The sequence below is a fragment of the Pleurodeles waltl genome, chromosome 2_2 (assembly GCF_031143425.1).
Source record: "Pleurodeles waltl isolate 20211129_DDA chromosome 2_2, aPleWal1.hap1.20221129, whole genome shotgun sequence".
Taxonomy (NCBI): domain Eukaryota; kingdom Metazoa; phylum Chordata; class Amphibia; order Caudata; family Salamandridae; genus Pleurodeles; species Pleurodeles waltl.
In genome coordinates this window covers 1,085,013,329-1,085,034,815 of record NC_090439.1, presented here as the reverse complement: position 1 = coordinate 1,085,034,815, position 21,487 = coordinate 1,085,013,329, and the positions used below count along the sequence as shown (strand labels likewise).

The 21,487-nt window shown below is 46.8% G+C and overlaps 1 protein-coding gene across 3 annotated transcripts in view; it reads left to right on the top strand.

Annotated features, from left to right (window-relative positions):
• Nucleotides 1–21,487, top strand: part of TSNARE1 (t-SNARE domain containing 1) — a 738,845-nt gene that overhangs the window by 483,022 nt on the left and 234,336 nt on the right. For all 3 annotated transcript variants that reach the window (XM_069220840.1, XM_069220841.1, XM_069220842.1), the window contains 3 exons: nt 2,282–2,372; nt 8,969–9,043; nt 11,603–11,659. In XM_069220840.1, the coding sequence (XP_069076941.1) occupies nt 2,282–2,372; nt 8,969–9,043; nt 11,603–11,659 (223 nt within the window). The remainder of the gene's footprint in view (nt 1–2,281; nt 2,373–8,968; nt 9,044–11,602; nt 11,660–21,487) is intronic.

The window sequence follows — 21,487 nt, the reverse complement described above, 5'->3', positions numbered from 1 at the left end:
AGAAATGTGCACAGTCACAACAACCCTTGACAGCATCAGCGCAATGTAGTTCATTTCAGATATATCAACCGATTTACATGCATTACTCAAAAGCGAACGTACTTATTTTATATGATGAGAAATTAAAGTGGGAAAGAAAAAACATGCATCAGGTCCTAAGGTACTAAATTGCAAAGATAACAAACCAACTTGTCTAGTTAGTTTTTCTGAAGATTCCATTTTATTTGGGATATCACCTGTTCCTAAGTTTTAAGAGAGCTGCTCCACATTGGGCTGCACGTTTTTCTGCAATTAAAGCTGCATTTTACAACTTTGCTTTCATTTTTTTAAACCAAGTATTAATCTGAAGATTTCTTAACCTATTTATTAAAGTTGGTGACATTTAGACAAATGTAGAACTTATGAGCAGCAGCGCCATTTCTAAAAAGTTTTCCATAGCGCATAAGCGGACTATCTCTGCAAGACATAATTTTTACATACAGTGTGCTTACAGCCAGCACATAGCTTACCATTTGTTAGCTTCAACATTGCTCTCATTTCCTTTGTCTCCACTTGATACAGCGTCATGTAAGGCATTATGTCCTCTTTTTGTGTTGGGCCTCTCCTGGACATTGCATCAATACTTGCGTCCATCCACTGCTCCCATTTTTGCAGCTACCTTTTTCGTTGTGTTCAATAGGAGAGCTTGTGTTTTCAGTCCATCTCCTGTATCCCCTCAATGTAGCTTCTATTCCTTCTCCCATCCCTCTTCCATAATGCTGCTTTTCCTCTCCCAAACACCTACCCTGCGCTCTATACCACTGCACCCAACTCTACGCCCCTGTACTCTACACCACTCTACTCTGCACCACTCTACTATGCTCTTCCTTGTGCCACTGCAGGTCATGCTCGTACACTCTGACACTACTGTGCATCATTCTACACTATTCTACGCTACTGTACTGTACACCTCACCACTCTACTCTGTACCACTGCACTCTACTCTGTACCACTGCACTCCGCACCTCTCCATCACGCCACTGCATTCTGTGCCACTCTACCTGATGCTGCACCACTGCATCCTATCCCACTCTATGCTACTGCACTCTACTCTGCACTATTCTGCTTTATGCTACTGCACTCTGCACCAAACTGCTCTGCGCCACTCTACTCTGCACTACTCTCCACCACTGTATTCTACTCTGCACCACTTTAGGCCACTGCCCTCTAGACCATTGCACTCTGCCACTTCCAGCCACTCTGTACCTCTCCAGTTCATTCTGTACCACTCTACACCACTCCACTCAGCTGCATGCTGATGTACAAAATGGCTTAAAGACTTTGGCAAAGCCAATAGCTCTCATGTAGGTAAAACCTATACGCTTTTCTAATGGTTGTTTACCTGTGCTGGCAAAGAATACCTGTCCTTTTAGGGGGTCTATTTTGTGTGTCCACTTGTATGATATCATCCTCATTTTCTTCTTTGCAATTATCATAGCCTTACTTTTTGATAAATGAATACTCAGGTATTCGTTTGAAATTAATACCATAGATAAATTAACTTATAAGGATGATAGACCGGTGTTACATTGAGTCACTTGCATGCAACAAGATAGTTATGGCATGAAACTTTAGCCTTTGGGAACATTGAGGGATACCCAGATAACTATTATATATAGTGAAAGAGTAATGATAGTAGACTAGTACTCGAACTGCCACAAACCTAATCAGAAAATGTTGTGCACTCATTAGCGGCTTCTACAAACAGTTGTAAAACAGGAGCAGTTCCACATTTTGCCAATTTCAGCAATAGGTTTGTTCACCAAATTTTCAACAGGAGCATAATCCATTAAAGAATAACAGTTCTTTTTATACAGCACATATATCAACACAGGCTCCCAAGTTTCCATGTAGCAGTACATTTCGTCGATGGAGCCAACAATGTTGTAAGATGATAGGACCTTGCGCTGCATGAATCAGGTGTATGCATTGGTAAATCACCAACGTAGGACCAGTACTCTAGAATTTCTCATATGTTACCAACACCCACCGTACATCTGTGGCTCTGCAATGCACACATTGTTTAAATCTAGTGACCATGGTAGAGATCATATGACGAGTACCGCTTTTAAATTAACCTGAGTTAAGAAGTTTCTTGCATTAGGTAACGCGTCTTAAGATGAGAGAGAACCTCTAAGCTCTTTTGAAAAGTGGCGAGTGCAGCGTTTTCTCGGCGTGTATGTTATGGAAGCATGGCACCACACCCCTTAACAAACCCGCTTCTCTTGTGCTTTCTTGACAGGCATGCCACGCAGCAGGAGACCAACAAAACCATCACCACCAGCACGAAGGCCATCAAGCAGCTGTCCGAGGTAGTCAGGGGGTCTTCCCGGGTAAGTAGCCCAGGCACCTGGCAGTGTCCTTGCTTTCATGGTGGCGGCCATGATGAGCCACGCACGTGACGTCAGCACGCGCTCAGCAGCGTGCTGGACGTGAGTCTTTCCATTACGTCTAGCCGTCACCCCCAGTCTTTAAAGTACCTTATTGTCCCGTCATTTTCCAAAACAGTTGAGGATCCTCGGCCATTTCATAACCATGAAAGTGAAAGTGTGGCGGTTCGTTATTTTTTTGTGGGTCTCTGTGCCAGAAGGAAGTTGCTGAGCGAGTTAATAAAAAGAGTGAAAATCTACATAGGGACCATAATAACTTAGGTATGTGAAGCAGCAGGTGCACTTATAATTTTGGGAGATGATTATTTGTCCGCTTGTACCGGAGTCACCTTTCCCATAAATAGCAAGAAACCAAATATTATCGACACATTTAAATGTGTGTATTAAGCAGGGTTGCCACGTTTCCAATAGGAAGACACCGGTCGCTGTTTTAAGTGGTATGAATTTATTTGGAACATTACTGTTCTGCCTTTTGTTTACCTTAAATCTTAGCAATCGTTGCGCATCTCTAGAACAACTTAAAAAAGTACTTCCTATTTAGGTTTACTGTTTGACATACCTACGGATAAAGGCTAAAAATACTGGATATAGGTGATTTTGTTCATTTTTGTTCAGACCGGGACATTAATACACCGGTATTGCCATAGAAAATCGACCCTGTGGCAAGTCTAATTACATAGTTTGGGATCTCAGCTGTGTACTTGCGGGCTCCACAGGAATTGACTTTTTTGATTTGATGCTGTCAATTACCTTTGACAATTCTGCCCAGGGTTTTGACAGATGCATTTCTGGTCCACCTTAACTACAAATTTTGTGCAGATTGATAATGGGGGACTAAAGTCATTTGGAATGACTATAATCCGAGTTTGCATTTCATGTCCATTATGACATTATGCGGTTTGATATAGTAAAAGTTACTGAATGGAATTGATTCTAACTTTTCATGAAAATATATATTAACTTAAAATAGGCCCTTTAATCTGTTTAGTGTAGATTCAGTCGGCACTATTTGCGATATTGTATTACCAAGAAGTGTGCGGTGGACGATGAAGGGTAAGTTATATGTTTATCTTGACCGTCAATTTAAGCAGAGGATCCCAGGTTAAACATTTGAGAAATATTAAAATCTGCTTGGATGCTTCATCATTTCTGCCATCATTCCTTTGTGGTATCCATGGATCGGAGCAGTCTGAGTCCTTTGTCTAGTTGTATTGAGCACAGGACCCCTAGCAGGTTGTTTACTGTCGAAATAGGGGAAGGCTTCATCAACAATTCTGTCATTTATGAAGTCCTTAGTAGGGAGTGTGTGAATTGACGTAATTTGCTTTTGTAATCACTTGAAATTGCAGAACAATTATGCAAAATTACGCAAAAGAACAAACCAGCATTTGTTGGTTGTACATTTTACCGTGTAGTGTGCCCTTGAATCCATTTTAGGACCGAGGCTGGATTTCATACTTAAATAAATAAAAATAGCACAAAAAAAGACAAGTGCTTCCAACACCAGCCACTTGCGTTCTGCTAGTTCGTTTTTCACATGAACTAAATGTTTGCTGCAAACAGTGCGTAGTTACTTAATGTGGCACATTATCATAATTTTGGGAATCTCTCTTTGCAAGTGTAATGCAAAATTACAAAATGCAAGATCACTGCGACGTAACAAAAATTTCACCCAGGCGTAGTCATTAGAGGGTGTTTTAACTCTATTGCCCACCATTATGTGGTTATTTAAGTGTTTATTTTTTTTTGTATTGGAACCATAAGGCACCTCCATGTCCAGTAGGGTAAAATATATATTGGTGAATTGACAGCACGGGTACATTTTGGGAGAGTAATATATTGGCCTGTACTGAAGTCCCAGAAGTCCTCCCAGCCCCATAGCATCAGTTACCTCCAGTGAAGTATCCATCAGGAAGCACAACAGAGCTACAAGATGGCATCGTTTTTTTAAAGATGCCCCAGAGTGATAGTATCACTTGGAAATCTCTTTTGATACAGTTTTGAGAAAACAGCGACTTGAGGATTATAACCATAGCAAGGTTGTAGCCATGGTGGAGGGCCCGGGCAACCATTTATTATTTTCGGCCTCCTGCAAGCACTCTTGGAAGCAGGCAGGGCTGGGAGATCAAATGGCTGCTTTTAACTATAAGCTCCTGCCATTTCAAGCACAATTCATTGCAAACTAAAACGTACTTTAGAGCTAAAGACATGTTAGGTACTTCGAAAAAAACATATTTATGGCGACAAATGTTTCACGCTACATCTGTATTTTTAGCAGTTAATTGCTCTTCCATCCTTACCTTCGGAGGCCCTCCATCTCACGTGTCACCTGCTTCCCCTGTGTCTCGCAGATAAGGATTTGAAGTGACCTTAGTGTGGTATAAACACTGAACAAACAAGCACCACTGAGAACCCGACTCTTCTAAAATGACTCCGGTACACTAAGATGGAGTTAGGAACATTTGAACAAACCACTGATACTCCGGCAGCAGGTTTCCTTACATTGTGGGTGGGGCTTGTGTCAGTGACACAGGGACAGTAAAACGTGTGTACATAATGAGACAGGGGCTGTGCTGCTGCCTTTAGAATACCAGGGCAATGGCAAAGGCATGGGGGCAGTACTCCCTGGCACTGGGAAGCACCCGGGGGCAAGAACACGGGGGCGCTCACTGAGGGACATTGAATTTGAGACACACTGACGCTCGAATATGAACTTTGACAATTGAATACTGACTTGGGTATAGTGCTATGCTCACAGACAGACACTGGGGCAATTAGACTGATAAAGTAACCCCGGAAACTGACACACTGATACCTTCTCAAGGACACTAACAGTAGGGCACTGCAGATGGGACCCTTGCATGGGAACATGGTTTGGAAACAATGATACTGGGACAATGACAAGGTGGCATGGGCATGAGGACACTGTCCCAGGAACACTGACATAGACATTGGCAGTGAGGCACAGGGATACTAATATGGTGACAATGTGGTGCACTGACCCTGAGTGACAAACACTGACAACGTAGCTTTGTGTGGGTGACTTTGTTACAATCATAATAAATGCAATAACTAGTTATCACTGCTAGTAAGTTGGTCTGCTGGAATTATAAGGCAGGAGAGGACCAAATTATGCAGCACATTTTAGGATAGCTGTACTTCCACTCATTTGTACACGTTAACACTGTCTAGGCAAATATTTCACCACATCTGATAGAGACTTGACTACCGATTCCTCACCTTGTGAACTTCCCCTGGTGCCAGAGTTGATCCAGAATTTTCCTTGCCAATCAGTAGGCAGCATTGTGCGGTTCTGAATCAGAACTGTCCCGGATATGACATAGAGGTCACCATACATGCGCCACATTCATGATCTGGTGTCATCGCCTTCCTTTCCTTACTTTCCGACGTGGATCTGGAGGTAGCAGTGTGCTTACTGGACAGACTTTTTCCACCAGGGAGGTGACTTTTTTCCCCTCAAACATTTTTACAGTGTGCAGGTATGGTTCACAAAATGACAGGCATTAAACCATTTTGTGACTGTCACCAACAGATGCCAGCAACGGACACCCATGATGTCTGCCCCTAATGCCTCAGCACCTCACACAATTCGGAGTCGTGTCCTTGCTGTGCAAAGTTGAACCACAAGGTGTGTACAATTGTGAAGCCAAACTAGCTATCACTGAACTCTGTGGGAAGAAGTGGTCCTGCTCAAGGATGCGGAGGCACTCTTGTTCCCGAGGCTGCTCACACGATCATTCCAAACTGAAGTAATGGATTTCAGGCATTCCTGAAAGTCTCACAGGAAACAAAAAAATCCAAACATGAATCTCCTACATCCCACCACTCTCACTGTTCAGAGGGGTGCAACGCTCCAAGTACCTCCAGGTTGCCGAGCTGTTTCATGGAACAGACCACTGAAGTGCTTCTATTCAATCTTCTTCCCTAGAGGATGGCTACAGCGGACAAAATGTGTACGCTGATAGAGGCCGTGACCAAAGTCCTTGGTACCCCACTGGATCCCGCTGGAGCACTTTTTGGCCCCAAGGATCAAAGGTGACTGCCTGCTGGAACCCTGATGGGGGATCTGTCCTTGACTCCGTACCTGCTACTCAACTTTCTCCCAAAGTTGGTCCCTTCTACAAGCCCAGCGCTGTGGCTCTAGCCCCTTGGCAACGTCAGATGCAGTCCGTGGCACTACAACTAATGCCACAGGCCAGAGTCTCGATGTCATGTCGGACATTATCGACACTGATTTGGATGCAGAGGCTCAGCTTCTACCCAGCAACATTATGCCCATTCTAACCCAGAAATATACCACCACAAGGATGATGAATATGGTGACTATAAAGATGATTTTTATAAAGAGCTGATTAGATTCGAAGACCTCTGAGATGGCAGTGGCCTGGGCCCTCACCAGACATTGGTTTAGAATCACCAAACCAGAATGTGGCTACTGAAAACTCCGCCTCCTTTGTCAAAGGTGGTGGAAGTCCTTGACCTTACCCTCCCCATGCAAGAAGTAAAAACAAATGTCTAAAATGAGGTCCTCGATCCAGCACAGACCAGGCAAGAACTTTTGCTACCTGTAAATGAGATCTTCATTGACCACCTGGTGGGCACTTAGGCGAAACCAGGATCTTGCCCTCCAGTAAATTGGCTAGTTTCGAGGCCGCATGGGCCTGCCTCTGCTGACCTGAGTTTCTGCTCCAGCATTACACCCTGGAAAGATTGGTGGTTCAGGCATCCTCCAGCTACTAAACCCCAATTTGTTTCCTACCACTCCATGGGGCAGGGAATCTAAATGAATGGAAGCGTTCACAAAACGAGTTCTCTGCAGTACTAGTTATGCCCTAAGTTCTGTCAAAACCACTTACCTCCTGGGCAGACACTATCACACCTTGTGTGATAGGGTGGCAAACGTCTTACCCGCTGTCCCAGAAGAGATTAGATTAAAACCTGCATCTTAGATGGTGAAGTCAGGGCAAAGTGCACAGGTCTGCTGAGGTCTGGACACAGCCAATTGTCAGGGTAGGGTAGTCGGGACCAGCGTGGTCTTTGCGTGGTCTTTGCATATGAAGCCTAGAGCCACTTCACAAACTTTTCATCAGATGCGCAGTAGTCCCTCATGGACATGCCCCCGCAAAAGAGAACCATCTTTGGATGTATTATCTTATACATTAAGATCTTCCATGGGCTAGCCAAGAGGCAGCCCTTAAAAGCTTGCATGCTCATTCCTAGTTAACAAAGGCTGCACCACTGTGCTGGGTCATGGATATTTGCAGGCTGCTTTGTGGGCACCCCTCCACATGTTCACGAAGCACTTTGATCTTCCTGTAGGATTTCCGGGTCTGAGTAATTCCACAGACCCACCACCTGAGGAGGTGTACTGCTTTGGTATCTATTTACAAGTTGAAGAATCTGTGGTTAGAAGTCTCTATCAGAACAAGAAGTTACTTAACTTCCATAATGACTTTTCTGGTAGAAAAGTGCAGATCTCTCACTGCCACCTCCATCCGCCCAGGGATTCCATTGTTTGGAATTAGCTCAATACAGTCCATTAATACTCTGCACACTGCACTATCTGATTTTGATAGCTTCATGTCTAATGGTGTGGTCAGAGATCAGAAAGAAAGTGACGGCAGGGCGAAAGATGGCACATTGATGGAGATGCCGTAGCCAGGGCTGGACGGATCTGATGTAGAGTCACACGAAGGAATTGCAACAAAACTTACCTAATCCATTCTGGTGCCTGGGGGAATTCACAAGGTGTGGAACCTTCGATAAGATAGTCTATCAGAATATGCATCCCAGATGGTAAGTAACTGATTTAGTACCAGTTTACACCAAAATACAGTAATAAGCAACTGAAATGTGAGCAGTGAGCCTTTGCAAAGGCCCTTCCACTGTGCAGCAACACATGTTGCCATGTTTTTATTAACATTTGATCTTTTTAAGCTTGAAACATTTTTTTCTGTAAAATCTGTAGATTATAGAGCAGATGGAGGATTAAGTGACAAGTGTGGCAAATCCATAATTATGTGGAAAATCCTGTGGCTGCAGCAACACTTATTTCCCATAATTTCGCTTGTCCTACTTATAACCTCCAATGACTGCTTGAAGGTCATCTATGGCTTCCATTTAAAAGGTGTGTATTCATTAGTATCATTGACTGTGACCTCCATCATAGAGTCAACTGTTGTGCAGCAACAATACATGTTTGGGATGCCAGTCTGTGTCTCATCAGTGCATATCGAGTGTTGCTCAACCAGTGTTTGAACACACATTGCTAAAAGGTACAGTCACTCTTAGAAATGAAACTGTTGTTCATGTAGAGAAGGCCATGTGCATCCAGTGTGCTTTTTCAAGAAGACATCTAGGTCTCTAGTAGAGATGAAGCCTTTACCAGGCATTGTATTCCTTCATGCCCCGAACTTTCAGGACCATGTAGCCCCTTTCAGGAAGTGGCGATGTGACGAGTGCATGTTGTACAACTTCATCATCTAATCCTATTCATATTGTTTTATTATTAATTACAGCAAGATCGGCTTCAGTTGGACAGGCTAAAAAACCAGCTGTCAGATGCCATCCAGCGCTATGGGGCGGTGCAGAAGGTAACATTATCTGCTTAAAGTTGTAATTGACCGACCCCCTCTCACACACACAGTTGTACTATTGACCTAGACGAAATGAGTGTCTCTCCCACCTTTGTCTGTTATTTGTATGTCAACATATACTTCCTGTGGCAATATCATCCGCCCCCAATATACTCAACGAGGTAGGCGGGCACCGTGGAGGGCACATGTACTATTCTGGTCCACACCTACGTACCTTGACAATATTGTGCATGTGGGTATCTTGCAGTCCATATTTGAACATCAGAAGTGCAGTGCAAGAGCTGTATTGTATCCTAGCACATGTTGTGCGTGGTCTCCAGGATTCCCTGGCCTTAGCACTGCTGTCCCCCACTGGTCCTTTGGATTTGTACCTGGGTTTGCCTCTTCACCTAACAAAAATATGAGCCTGTAGATCAGTGTTTGGTTGTTGCTCCTTGGGGTTTGTTTTGGAAGGAACTGGCTCCAAGGGTGTGTGTAAGTCTCTTCCTATGTGTGACATTTATTGGTGCAACGTCCTGGATACCGCCGCCCCCTCCCCCAACAAACAATACTCCCCAAAAGACGAGGTGGCCCCAGTGATTCCCCTCTTGGTGTGTGGCGGCGGCTCGCGGGCGTGCTCCAGCTGTGCTATGGTACATGAGCCTCTCTCCCGGCCTCAGTGTGCAGCTCCGAGCTCGGACTCCTCTCCTCTGCCCAGGAAGTGTGGACGCCGCATCCTGCCCGGGAGGCAGGGGAAGCCCACTGATGTCCCTTATAATTCCTGAATAAGTCTGAAAGCACTGTGGGTGCCCGTAGCATCCTGTCTGAGATAGTTCAGACTGCCCCATTCCCTCTGTGCTTGCAGACTGAGCCACTATCACGGGTGGACTTGGTGACACCGAAAGCAGGAGCAATGCTGTCCCTGAAATGCACAAAGAGCTGCTAACGCAGCACGTGCTCACCCAGAGGGGGCATCTGGGAGCTGAACAGCAGATATTTATTTTGACCCAACTTAATGATACTCATTTTGTCAACCTCGGATGGATGAAAGGCCGAGTAGACCCACCTTTATTTAAACCTATGGCTGAGGTCAAATACAGATTCCTAGAGCTGCTGTAGGAGTTCACTGAGCTGGCGGACTAAATGGAGGGAGTCACCCGTTAGTCCAGTGTCTGAGTGTCCTTTAGAACTTCGGACCTATCAGTCGGTTTCCTGCCGCAGATGAATTTGCCTTAGGCCCCTCCCCCCGAAAGCAGATGCTGTTCTGCTCAGTCGCAGCAACCCTTCACTGCAGGCCGGTCGGCTTCGATCCAGCCTTGTTGGCCGGGAAAAGGTCAAATCCTAATGATGAGTCTGAGAAAATGAAATTTACCCCACCCAGATTTGCCCATTGTGAAATTCACAAAATTCGGTAAACTTTCCAAGGGTGTGACAGTTCCAGGCCTTAACGTTTTTGGGCTCGAGCCTCTCGTGAAATGCACTTATTTCTAAGGATCACTTTCCGCAAAACCTAATTCCTCATTTTAAAAAAGAAAGAAGAAAAAACCCTAGCAACTTTGGAATTTGCGCTAAGCCCCTGAAAACCTCAATAGCAATCTTGACGGAGTTTCTGAAATAAAATTATTTTATAGCTGCCCTCAGGTAAACCAAGGGTCCCCCCTCACCCTCCATGTGCTTGGTAAGTACAGCCATGATTGGGTGCATTGCACTCTTACCACCCTCGGGTTGTCGACACCGTCTGCACCACCACAAAACACCACCAGCACTTTACAACCGAATAATGCAACCACTTGTCTCCTGGACTTTTCCTTCTCTGCGCCTCAGTTTTTGTGGGCCCTTTCTACTCAAACTAGCTCCTCGTTGTGGACGCCCCCGCCCACCTTAGATAGAAACATCTTTTAACTTTAGTTGGTGTTTTCTGTGAGCACCAGCTGTACACTATGTTCTGCTTGGTTCATGGATCCCCGTGCCCCACCCACAACCGGCGGGCGCCGCATCATTACTTGTGACCTAAATGTGAGCCCTGCTTTATTTTTGTTACATGTAAATATAGCGCCACGGCAAACATCTGCCTTTTCGAGCAGTCACGTGACCCCTCGCCCCATTCATTGTGTCTATTTGTGTGAGCAATGCTTTGTGTTTTTTTAATTTTAAATATGTAAATATAGGCGCTACGCCAAACATCTGCCTTTAATAGCAGTCACGTGGCCCCTCGCCCACAAAAAAATATATATGCCTATTTTACATTTGTGTGTCAAATTTAGTTCGTGCTTTTAGTGTTCTCCGTGCCCAGTTAGTCACCGGCTCGCCAGCTGAACAGGGAGCGCGTCTATGCGCGCAGGCGGATGTGCCATTGCTAAGTAACTCTCAACGTTCTGAAAACGCTGTCAAATTTTAAAGTAGAAATGACTTAAAAAACTTGGAAAAGCAGTTTCCCCACACACGTTTTCTTTAGTGCTGGCACTTTATGTTCAAATGCAAAAAAGAGCAGCGATTAATATGCATAAATGTGGCATTTTTTCTCTGCTTGATTCTGATCATTTTTTTCCTACCGTCTTTTTTTACATTATTTTACAGAAAATTGCAGAGAAATCAAAATCGTTGCTTCCCACGGGCCAGAGGAGCAGTAAACAGGTAGGCGCATGCCTTTCACTCCTATGCAGTCCGAATATACAGAAAGACGATGCCATAACCGATCTGTGTGCAAACTGTGATTTATAAAGCGCTTTTCTCCGGAGCGACGTTGGAATTCATGTTCTATGCAGCTCATAAGTGCACCCCTGGGACGCCTCGCCCGGCAGAGAGTTGAGCCACGATCAGTCAGGTGGCGCTTCCGGGACACGGGTTTGCTGAAGTCTATAGGACCGGATGCAAGACTTCACGGTGTATTGTCCAGAGTCCACGAGATTTATATATATTCAGGTTTTGTAAACATTTTTTAAGTTTATTTATTTATTGCACAATTAATACAAAAGTCAATGCAATCAGCAAAGAAGATGAAAGGAATTGGCATCTAAAAAGCGCCATTAAACATCAAAAACCAACTTTCCACAGTAGTAGTTAAAAGCAAGGAGACTTGAAAGCCAGCTGTGCTGTACTGGCAACCAGTACGTTTTTGTAAAGTGCTACCGCCGCCGTTAAGCCTCCGTGCAGCTCTTCGTGGAGACTGGAGGCAAGTGACTTGGGTAGGCACAAGTTTAAGATGGATGAAGCAGAAACGACTATGTCCCTGTGTAAGAGCTGGGCTGTACGGCCAAACAGTAATTCTGTTTATGATGCCTCGGGTAAGGCCAAGACCTTTCACACTGTTTATGCTGGCAGGACCCGCGTTTACTGAGAGCCTAGTCAAAGGATAAATGATGCCTGAATAAGGCGCAAGGAATGCCTTTTGTCTCTAGCCTGATATAGCGCCGTGCGCCTGCTCTCTGTTGGCTAAAGGCTTCTAGGGGAGGGGTAGCATCCTCTATAGCAGCAATCACATACCACTCCGCCTTTATCAGACCTCTAGTACCAAAACTTTCACTGGATTTCAGATCATTTGATTTACTTATTGTACAATGTCCTTTAACATGCACTAACCAGACATAACGCCGTCTGTTTGAAAATGTTGCCGCTTGAGCAATGTAAAATTTCATTTATGCTTTACATTGTAGAAAATACGTTCTCGGCTTGAGATCCCTTCATATAAAGGAGCAGCATAATTGCCTGTGCCAGGTTTAGTCCTTCAGACTTTGTAAATACGTTTTCTCTGCTGTCCAGGTTGAAGAGAGGGCAGTTTGGGTTACCCACGGGTTAGCATACAAAAATGAATGAATGAGTGATTGGTCCATGTGACCAGGGGCTGCACCACGTGGGTACTGTGGAGAACCCTGCACGAGCGTGTCGGTGCCAGTGCTTGTTTATGTGCAGAGATGAGGTTTAGGCCCTTGTAGTGGGAGTCCCGGGGTCTGCTGTAGATTCCTCAGTATCCCTCAGGTGGCAAACACTGGACCACTCTTGGGTGTTTGACTGGCATGACGAGGGTAAGCCAGCATGTACATTAACACAAGTGAAAGAAGCGTGCCATGAGGCAAGAGTTTGACGGTGCAGGGAAAGCAAGAGGCAGAGTGCCACATCATCCAGCCATCCAGTTCTCATTAGACCTGTAATGGTAAAAAGAGAGTGAAAGAACTTCCACATAGGTAGATATGTTCAGAGTTCTACACTTGTTCTGAGCATGTGATGTGAGTGGGGGCTTGAAGGGGGGAAAAGCTCGTACAGGGTTTTCTCCTCCACTTCACCAGTCACTGGCTCAATTCACAACAGCCGTACATGTCTTAACGCCTCAAGGAAACAGCCTGTAATCCACTTGTTGAGAAAAATGCTCTTCTTCATCTTTTGCAGGCCGGGTCTTGAACGTGATGTAGTACCGAAACAGTGGTGGTAGCTGTCTTTAGATGAATTCTCCTTGACACCAAATGCTTGGGTACTGGCCGCTCAAATATCATATCTCTCAAAGGCATTTGGCAATATAGACCACCAGGTTTCGTTCCTAGAATTGACCCTGAAGTCAACTCTATCTACCCTGAAGGACAAAGGTGTCCATTACGCTTTCTGACTACAAGTCAGTGCTCCTGTGACATCAGCTTCCATCGAGGCACCACCTCCCCACTTTACTTGCCACCTCCACAAGGAAAGACACATATGTTGCATCCCTAGTTTGCATGGATACGGACAATGATTACGATAAAGGTGTTGAAACTGGGCAACCATACCACAAGGAGAATTGGTATGACGGCCTTCAAGAAGCCAACTGCCTTGATACTTTCCCAAGTCAGCACTCCCCTCACTCTCTGGTCTCCCGCCTTAGAAGTCAACTGAAGTGGTGAAGCTGGGGCAAACATCTACTGAGCTCGTCTCGACCTTCAGTGTGGCAATTAAAGATATGCTTTTAGGGGCTTATGCCAAACCTTGCTCCACGCCCTGATCAATAACTAGATTGCAAGACACCACTGCCCTGCATTTTTGTTTCAGCACCTCTCTCCTTGGTGATGCAGGCGTCTACAAGTTGGATGAACTTGAAAACCTTTTCAGACTACTCTTTCCAGTATGGAGTCCATATGAGTTGAGACCTTTGGCAAGAGGATATTTTCTTCCAACAGCTTGGCCCTCAGATCTGTGGATACCAGCTGCCACCTTGGATGCTGGAATCTGGTGGCTGGCATCCTCCAAGGTATCCCATAAGACCTCCAACTTGTCCTATGCAGCCAAGTTCACAATTTATTGTGGCTTGAACACCACTAAATCCCTCACGTGGGCCATTTGCACCAGTGTCGCTGTTCACCGCCATGCCTGGCTGTGGAGAATCAGTTTTGGAGATGATGTCCATTCGTACCATATGGACATGCCCTTCGATGCTACTCGCCTGTTTGGGGAACAAGACATATTCTGTTCTGGACTGTTTCAAGGAGAGCAGGGCCATGGCAAGCTCTCTAGGCATATCTTCATCTCCAGCTGCATCAGCCCTACAGTTCCTTTTGAGGGTTCGGCTGAGATACCTCAGTGTCAGCAAGCTCAGCCTCAACAAGGTGACCAGCAGTTTCAGGGCTGCTCCCGCAGTGCCCACCACCTCTGAAGTCAGGGTCAGCGTGCCTCTCAGTCCACTGCAACCCCTCCGATCCCCACACAGCCACACCTGCCAAATATCTTTGGCATGCCCTTAGTGGAGTACAGCCATCGGGTTGGAGGCAGAATCCAGTGATTCTTGTCTGGTTGACAGACCATGATATTGGACAGATGGATGCTCGTGATCGTCTGGAAAGCATACAGCTTGCCGTTAAGTGCCCATTGCCACTCTGCTGCACCTTCCCCATCTCCAGCTGCGACTGGCCATCTTTTGCCAGGACCAAAGGGGCAATTGAGATGGTACCAGCTCCAGAAGTTTATCAGATTTGTTATCCCTGCTACTTACTGGTGCCAAAGAAGGACAGAAACCTTAGTCCTATTCTAGACCCGCGTCCTTTCAATGTTTTCCTCTGGAAGGAAAAATTCAAGATGTTCACATCGGCCCAGGTCTTGGTTGTCCTCGACCCTGGAGACTGGATGGTGACGTTGGACACCTATTTCCTTTCCCCCCCCTCCTGCAGGCCTATCAGCGCTACCTGTGGTGTGTGATGAGGCACGCATTTTCAGTTCATTGTGCTCCTCTTTGGTCCCACCAGCACACCTCGGGTATTGACAAAAGCGATGTTGGTAGCAGCGCATCTTGGACAGGGGTCTCAATTTTCCTCTATCTCAGTGACTGGCTGTTGAAAGCGGGATGGTCCCAGACATCGGTCAGCCACCTACAGACTACCACAAAGCTCCTGTTGTCTTCGGGGGTTCTCTATCAATGTGCCAAAGTTGCACCTGACTCATTGTCAGATGCTGTGCTTCATTGGAGCCATTCTGTACACGGTTCAGTTTCATACCTTTCTCTTAAGAAGGAGAGTGCAGAACATTGCGTATGATCCTTTACCTTTCATCCTCTGTTCTGGATTCCTTTGAGGACAACCCTGAGGCAGTAGGAATGATGAGCTGCATCCTGCTGGTCAAGCTTGCCAGGTAACATATGCAGGATCTGCTGAGATCCGAAGTCTCAGTTGGACCAACATCAAGGGACCTCGCCAACAACATCCAAATCTCAGAGGAGACTGTGAAAGATCTGCAGGGATGGTTATTGTACCGCATATGGTCAGTGGTGTATCCCTCTAACTACTGCACCCATAGGTGACAGTGGTGGCCAGTGGGTCCCTTCTTGGGTGAGGCAGCCATCTGGGATAGGCGGAGATCAGATGCCTTTGGTATCCAGTGGACGTCCAGCTCCATATCACCTTTTGTAGCTTGGTGGTCAGCTGCTTGAAGTTGAAAGCCTTCCATCCATCCATTGACGAGGGGTTGGACAGGTGCTATGGACAACAACACTACCATGTGTTATTGCAACAAGCAGGGTGGGGTGAGAGTCCTGGAACCTCTGCCAGGTGTCGCTATTCCTCTGGAAATGCCTGGACCATTAAGGGATTTTCCTGAACCACTTGGCAGGCTCTTTGAATTTCAGGATGAACAAGTTCAGTCATAGATGCCAAACGAATCACAAGTGGCAGTTACACACAGAGGTGGCGCAAGGTCTCTTCCGCAAATATGGAGAACTTTGGCTCAGTCTATTCATCGCAGCAAAGAATGAATACAAGAAAGGGGGAGATTTTAAAGAAATAAAATCAGAGGACTCTGTTTTTCCCATTGACTTCTATTGAAACGGAGGCAATTTTAGGCAGGAGACTGCTAAACTAAAGCTATTTTTTGCTTCCAAAATCAAGAGTCTCCCACCTGAATCAGGTCTATTGGCATGTATGCTTTCTGCCGATACCACTCTTGAGTTCTCAAGAAGATCAGGACAGACCGGGCCCAAGACATCGTAGTGGCCCCAGATTCCTTACGGAGAGTAAGGTATCCAGAACACCTGGGCTTGAGCGTCTGTCCTCAAATCAGGCTGCCTCTGTGCCGCAGCAATACAAACGGGTTCTGCACCTTTTGGAAATTTCCACCTTTATGCACGGTTATTGAGCAGTGACAGCTGAACACCTCTGACCTTCCCCTGGAAGAGGTTGATGCCATCTTGGCAGGCAGGTGTCCCTCGACAAAAACACCTGTCTCTGGGACAAATTTGTGGTTGGGTGCGGCACATATGAGAGTGAATCCAGGTCAAGTTACCTGATGTTCTATTATTTGTTTTGTCTCTTGCCTGGCAAGGCTTTGCTTTGGACACAGTTAAGGGGTACCTTTCGTCTTTTTCTGCCTTTGTACAGTTACTGGACCAACCCTTGTTATTTAAGCCACTGTATGTGATGCGAAAGGTCTCCAACACTTGTTTCCTCCCCCTCCCCTTGCAATGCCTCAGTGTGACATTAACTTGGTTCTCACATATTTGGTGTGCAATCCCTTGTAAGCCTCTTAACACATGCCACTTGCGGCTCCTCACACTCTGTTTTCTTCATTGCAATCACTTCAACGCGACAAGTGAGTGAACTTCACGCTTCTTCCTAGACAAACTGGTTTTGTAGACGAGAGCATCCTTCTCGCCAAATAGTGTTGCTGATGTAATAGAGACATCTAGTTGCAGATTCCTTACCCTAGCGTTTCCTCCAGGCTTCAGTCTGGATCCGGAGATTTTTCTCGAGCAGGACCCCTGTACTACAGTCAGAACACGCTGACACCAGGCGAAAAGTGGGGGTAACCAGGCCAGAAAGATCCTACTTTCCTACATAACACCCTCCCAAATAAAAGAGGATAAGACTAAACTTGCCCTGTCTTCATTTTCTAAGTGGGACTAGCTGGAAAGTCCGTCTGCGTTGGCATGGCTACTCCCATGTCTATGCTCCACTGAAAAGTCCATTCCCTGTAGGGAAATGAACCAACTCAGTTTTGGGTTTTTGCCTTTCATCTGTTTGAGCCATAAGAGGCGCTTGTGGCCTGTCTGAACAATGAAGTGTGTGCCAAACAGATATGGCCTCAACATTTTCAGGGCCCAGACCACAGCAAAGGCCTTCCTCTCTATGGCTGACCAACTTTTCTCTCTGGGGGTCAACCTCCTGCTGATAAAAAGCTACTGGTTGTTCCTGGCCCTCTTCATTAAGTTGGGATAGCATGGCTCCTATTCCTATTTCAAAAGTGTTGGTCTGCACAATAAATTATTTTGAGGAGTCCGGGTTTTTAGAATGGGAGCTGAGCACATGACCTTCTTCAGAGCATCAAAGGCCTCTTGACAGCTAACTGTGCAGTTTACCTTTTTAGGCATTTTCTTAGAGGTATGATCATTCAGGGTTGTCAGAATGGACCTATACCCCTTAGCAAATCTTCTACAGTACCCAGTTAGGCCCAGAAAAGCTCTGACTTGTGTATGAGTAGTGGGAGCAACCCAATCCACAATGGTTTGGATTTTGCTCTCTAAAGGTTGAACTTGGCCCCCACACACAAGGTGGCCAAAGTATTCAATTTTGTTCTGCCCTATGCAGCACTTGATAGCCTTGATGGTGAGGCCTGCCTTTTTCAAGGCCTCAAGAAAACTCCTGAGGTGGACCTGGTGATCCTGCCAGGGGGCACCAAAGACAGCAATATCTTCTAGATATGCTGCACTGAAGTCTTCCAGCCCTGCTAGACCTTGATTCACCAACCGTTGGAATGTGTTACGTGCATTTTTCCACCGAAGGGCATCACAGATGTTGAAAATGCAGTTTTGGGTTTTCCAGCATGTGTCAGCCTGATCTGCCGATAGCCTGCAGTCAGGTCAAACGTGCTGACATACTGGGCTGCAGCCAGAGTATCAATAAGTTCATCTGCCCTGGGGGTAGGATGGGCATCATTCTTAGTAACTGCATTGAAGCCTCACTAGTCTACACAGAGCCTCTTTTCTTTCATGCAGCCCTGGGAATGAGGTTTTGGTACAAGGACAATAGGACTAGCCCAAGGGCTGTCTGAAGGCTCAATTACCCCCAATTCTAGAATCTTGGAGAATTCTGCTCTGATGCAGTCTCTATATGGCCAGGCTGCCTTGTAGAATTTACTCTTGTCAGGAAGACTGTCATCTGTGTCCACATCATGGGCACACCAGATAGTCTGACAGGGTCTCAGAGAGAAGAGTTCTGGGAACTGACTGAGCAACTGTTTGCAATAAGTTTGTTGCTGGTAAGTGAGGCTGTCAGCAACGACTACTTCATCAACTGAACCATCAACAGGGTTGCATGAGACGAGATCAGGGAGAGGGTCACTCTTTTCTTCCTGTCCTTTATCAGTGGCCATGAGCAAACTCATGACAGCCCTGTCAAAGTAAAGCTTTAGGCGATTCACATGATGAACCCCATGGGGGCTTCTTGGAGTACCCAGGTCTACCAAGTAGGTGACCTCACCTTTCTTCTCCACAGTTGTATGGGGGCCACTCCACTTATCTTGAAGTGCCCTTGGGGCCCATGGTCCAAAACCCGCACCTTCTGCCATGGCTGATAAACAGCCAGAACAGCCTTTTGGTCATGCCATAACTTCTGAAGTTCTTGGCTGGCCTCAAGGTTTTTTGAGGCCTTCTTTATGTGCTCAGTACTCAGTGAATGTAGACCTGGTACATAATCCACAATATCCTGTTTGAGAGGTTGCTCCCATCCTTCCTTACCAAGACAAAGAGGACCCCTAACTGGATGTCCAAACAGAAGCTCAAAGGCGCTGTAGCCCACTCCTTTCTGAGGAACCTCCCTGTAGGCAACAGAAGGCAAAGTAGTAGGACATCCCATCTCCCCTTCAGATAGTCCCATAATCATACCTTTAAGGGGCTTGTTGAATCTTTCAACTAGACTATTGCCCTGTGGATGATAGGGGGTGGTGAATTTATAATTCACACCACACTATGTGCCTCATTTTTGGGCAGTCCGACTCCCCTGGTGCACCTTAGGGCCCCGCTGAGCCTGAATGGGCTCCTTAGGGCCCCGCTGAGCCTGAATGGGCTCCTTAGGGCCCCGCTGAGCCTGAATGGGCTCCTTAGGGACCCGCAGAGCTGGAATGGGCACCTTAGGGTTCCGAGGCTTCGGCCTCTGCTCCAAGGGGCACCCCTGGATCCGCCACTAGATCCGGACTGATGTTGGTCATAACCATTCTATCTTCACTAGTGCCGGTCCCGATGTCGACGCTCCCAGCGGCGCTTGTGTCCCTGGGTGGCGCCTACCCCATCCTCATTGCCGACACCGGCACAGAGCTGGATGGGTGTTGTTTGCTGACTCCAGCGGGGACTTGCATCTACAGTGGATCTTGACCCCTATTCCTGTGTGGTAGGTTATGGTGAGGAATGGAAGGAGTTGCTGAACCCTTTAGAATGCCAGCTCCAAGACCCATGGACTTGAGTACAAACATGGGTGAAGCCAGTGGACTGAATACCTCGTCGGATACTGGCATGCTCTCTCTCCCTATCGTGGCTGTGGAGGAGGGAGCTTCATATTTAGTGATGGTGGGGAGAGTGATCGAGGTGCTGGACCTCGAGCTGCCTGCGGTGGCAATCAGGACTATCATCCTGACAGAGGTGCTTCAGCCTAGGACTTCCTTCTCGAAACCCCTGCTCCCCATTAATGAAGCCCTTATGGATGTTCGACTGGGTATCTGGTCCAAACCCAGCACATGGGCTACTGTAAATAGGACAATTGCCCTCCACCCTTGCACAAGGTGACCCAGGTTTCCTGACGAACACCCCGTCCCTCAGAGCTTGGTCATCGAAGCCTCCACCTTCCAGGGCGCATTCCCTTCCACACTCCCTGATAGGGAATCCAAGAGGCCGGACACTCTTGGGAAGAAGATGTTTTCTTCCGCCAGCCTGGCATTGTGGTCTGTGAACACTGCATGCCTTTTGGGTCATAATTCCCACACGCTGTGGGATATGGCTGCGCAAGTGCTGCCACAGGTCCTTCAGGAGGTCCGAACTGTAATTTCCCACGCAGTTGCTGATGGGAGAGACTCAAAAAAGTTCACAATCCGATGTGGACTGGACACAACTGACTCACTGGGCAGAGCGGTTGCTTCGACAGTGGCCTTGTGGCGATACATCTGGTTGATGACATGTCCAAGCTAATCCTATGGACATGCCCTTTGATGGCGCCTGTCTCTTCAGAGAGAAAGCAGACTCTGTTCTCAAGCGCTTCAAGGATTTTCATGCTACGGTCAGCTCCTTGGACCTCACGGTGGCCCCTCCTCCCCACTCAATCTGCTTTTCATCCCTTTCATGGCAATGGAAGGGGCACCCAGGCACCCCTGTTCCCCTCCAGCCACCATGCCGTGCATGCGTCCTAGCCTCTGTGTGGCCAGGGATGTGGTATCCACCGTCCTCGTAGGTAGGAGAGCCAGCAGTCTGGCCAGTTGCACCCCCTCCACACACCCACATCTCCTTATCAAGAAAAAGTTTAAAATGCTCACTCTGGATCAGGTTCGATCTGCCCTGGAGACTGTATAGTAGTGTTGGACTTGCAGGACACTTGCTTTCATATTCCTGCTGTGGCGGCTAACGGACCATGATTGGGCCAGAGGCAGATCCCACTCTCCCTTTTTCAACTCAATCTGACAGTAGTGACAGATGCATCACTCTTGGGATGGGGCGGCCGCCTGGGAGAGGCAGAGATCAGAGGCACCTGGTCTCTGGCAGAGTCTGGACTCCACATCAACCTGGACCTCTGGGCGGTCAGACTAGTCATGAAAGCATTTCTTCCCTCTCCTGAAGGGAAGGTTGTGCTGGTGTTCACAAACACCACCACCTCTATGTGATACTGCAACAAGCAGGGTGGGGTGGGGTAGTGGACCCTTTGTCAAGAGGCTTTACGACTCTGGCTGTTGCTGAAGCAACAGGGCATTTCCCTGGTAGCTCAATATCTAGCGGGCTCTCTGAAAGCAAGAGTGGACAAACTCAGCCGACAATGGTTAGTC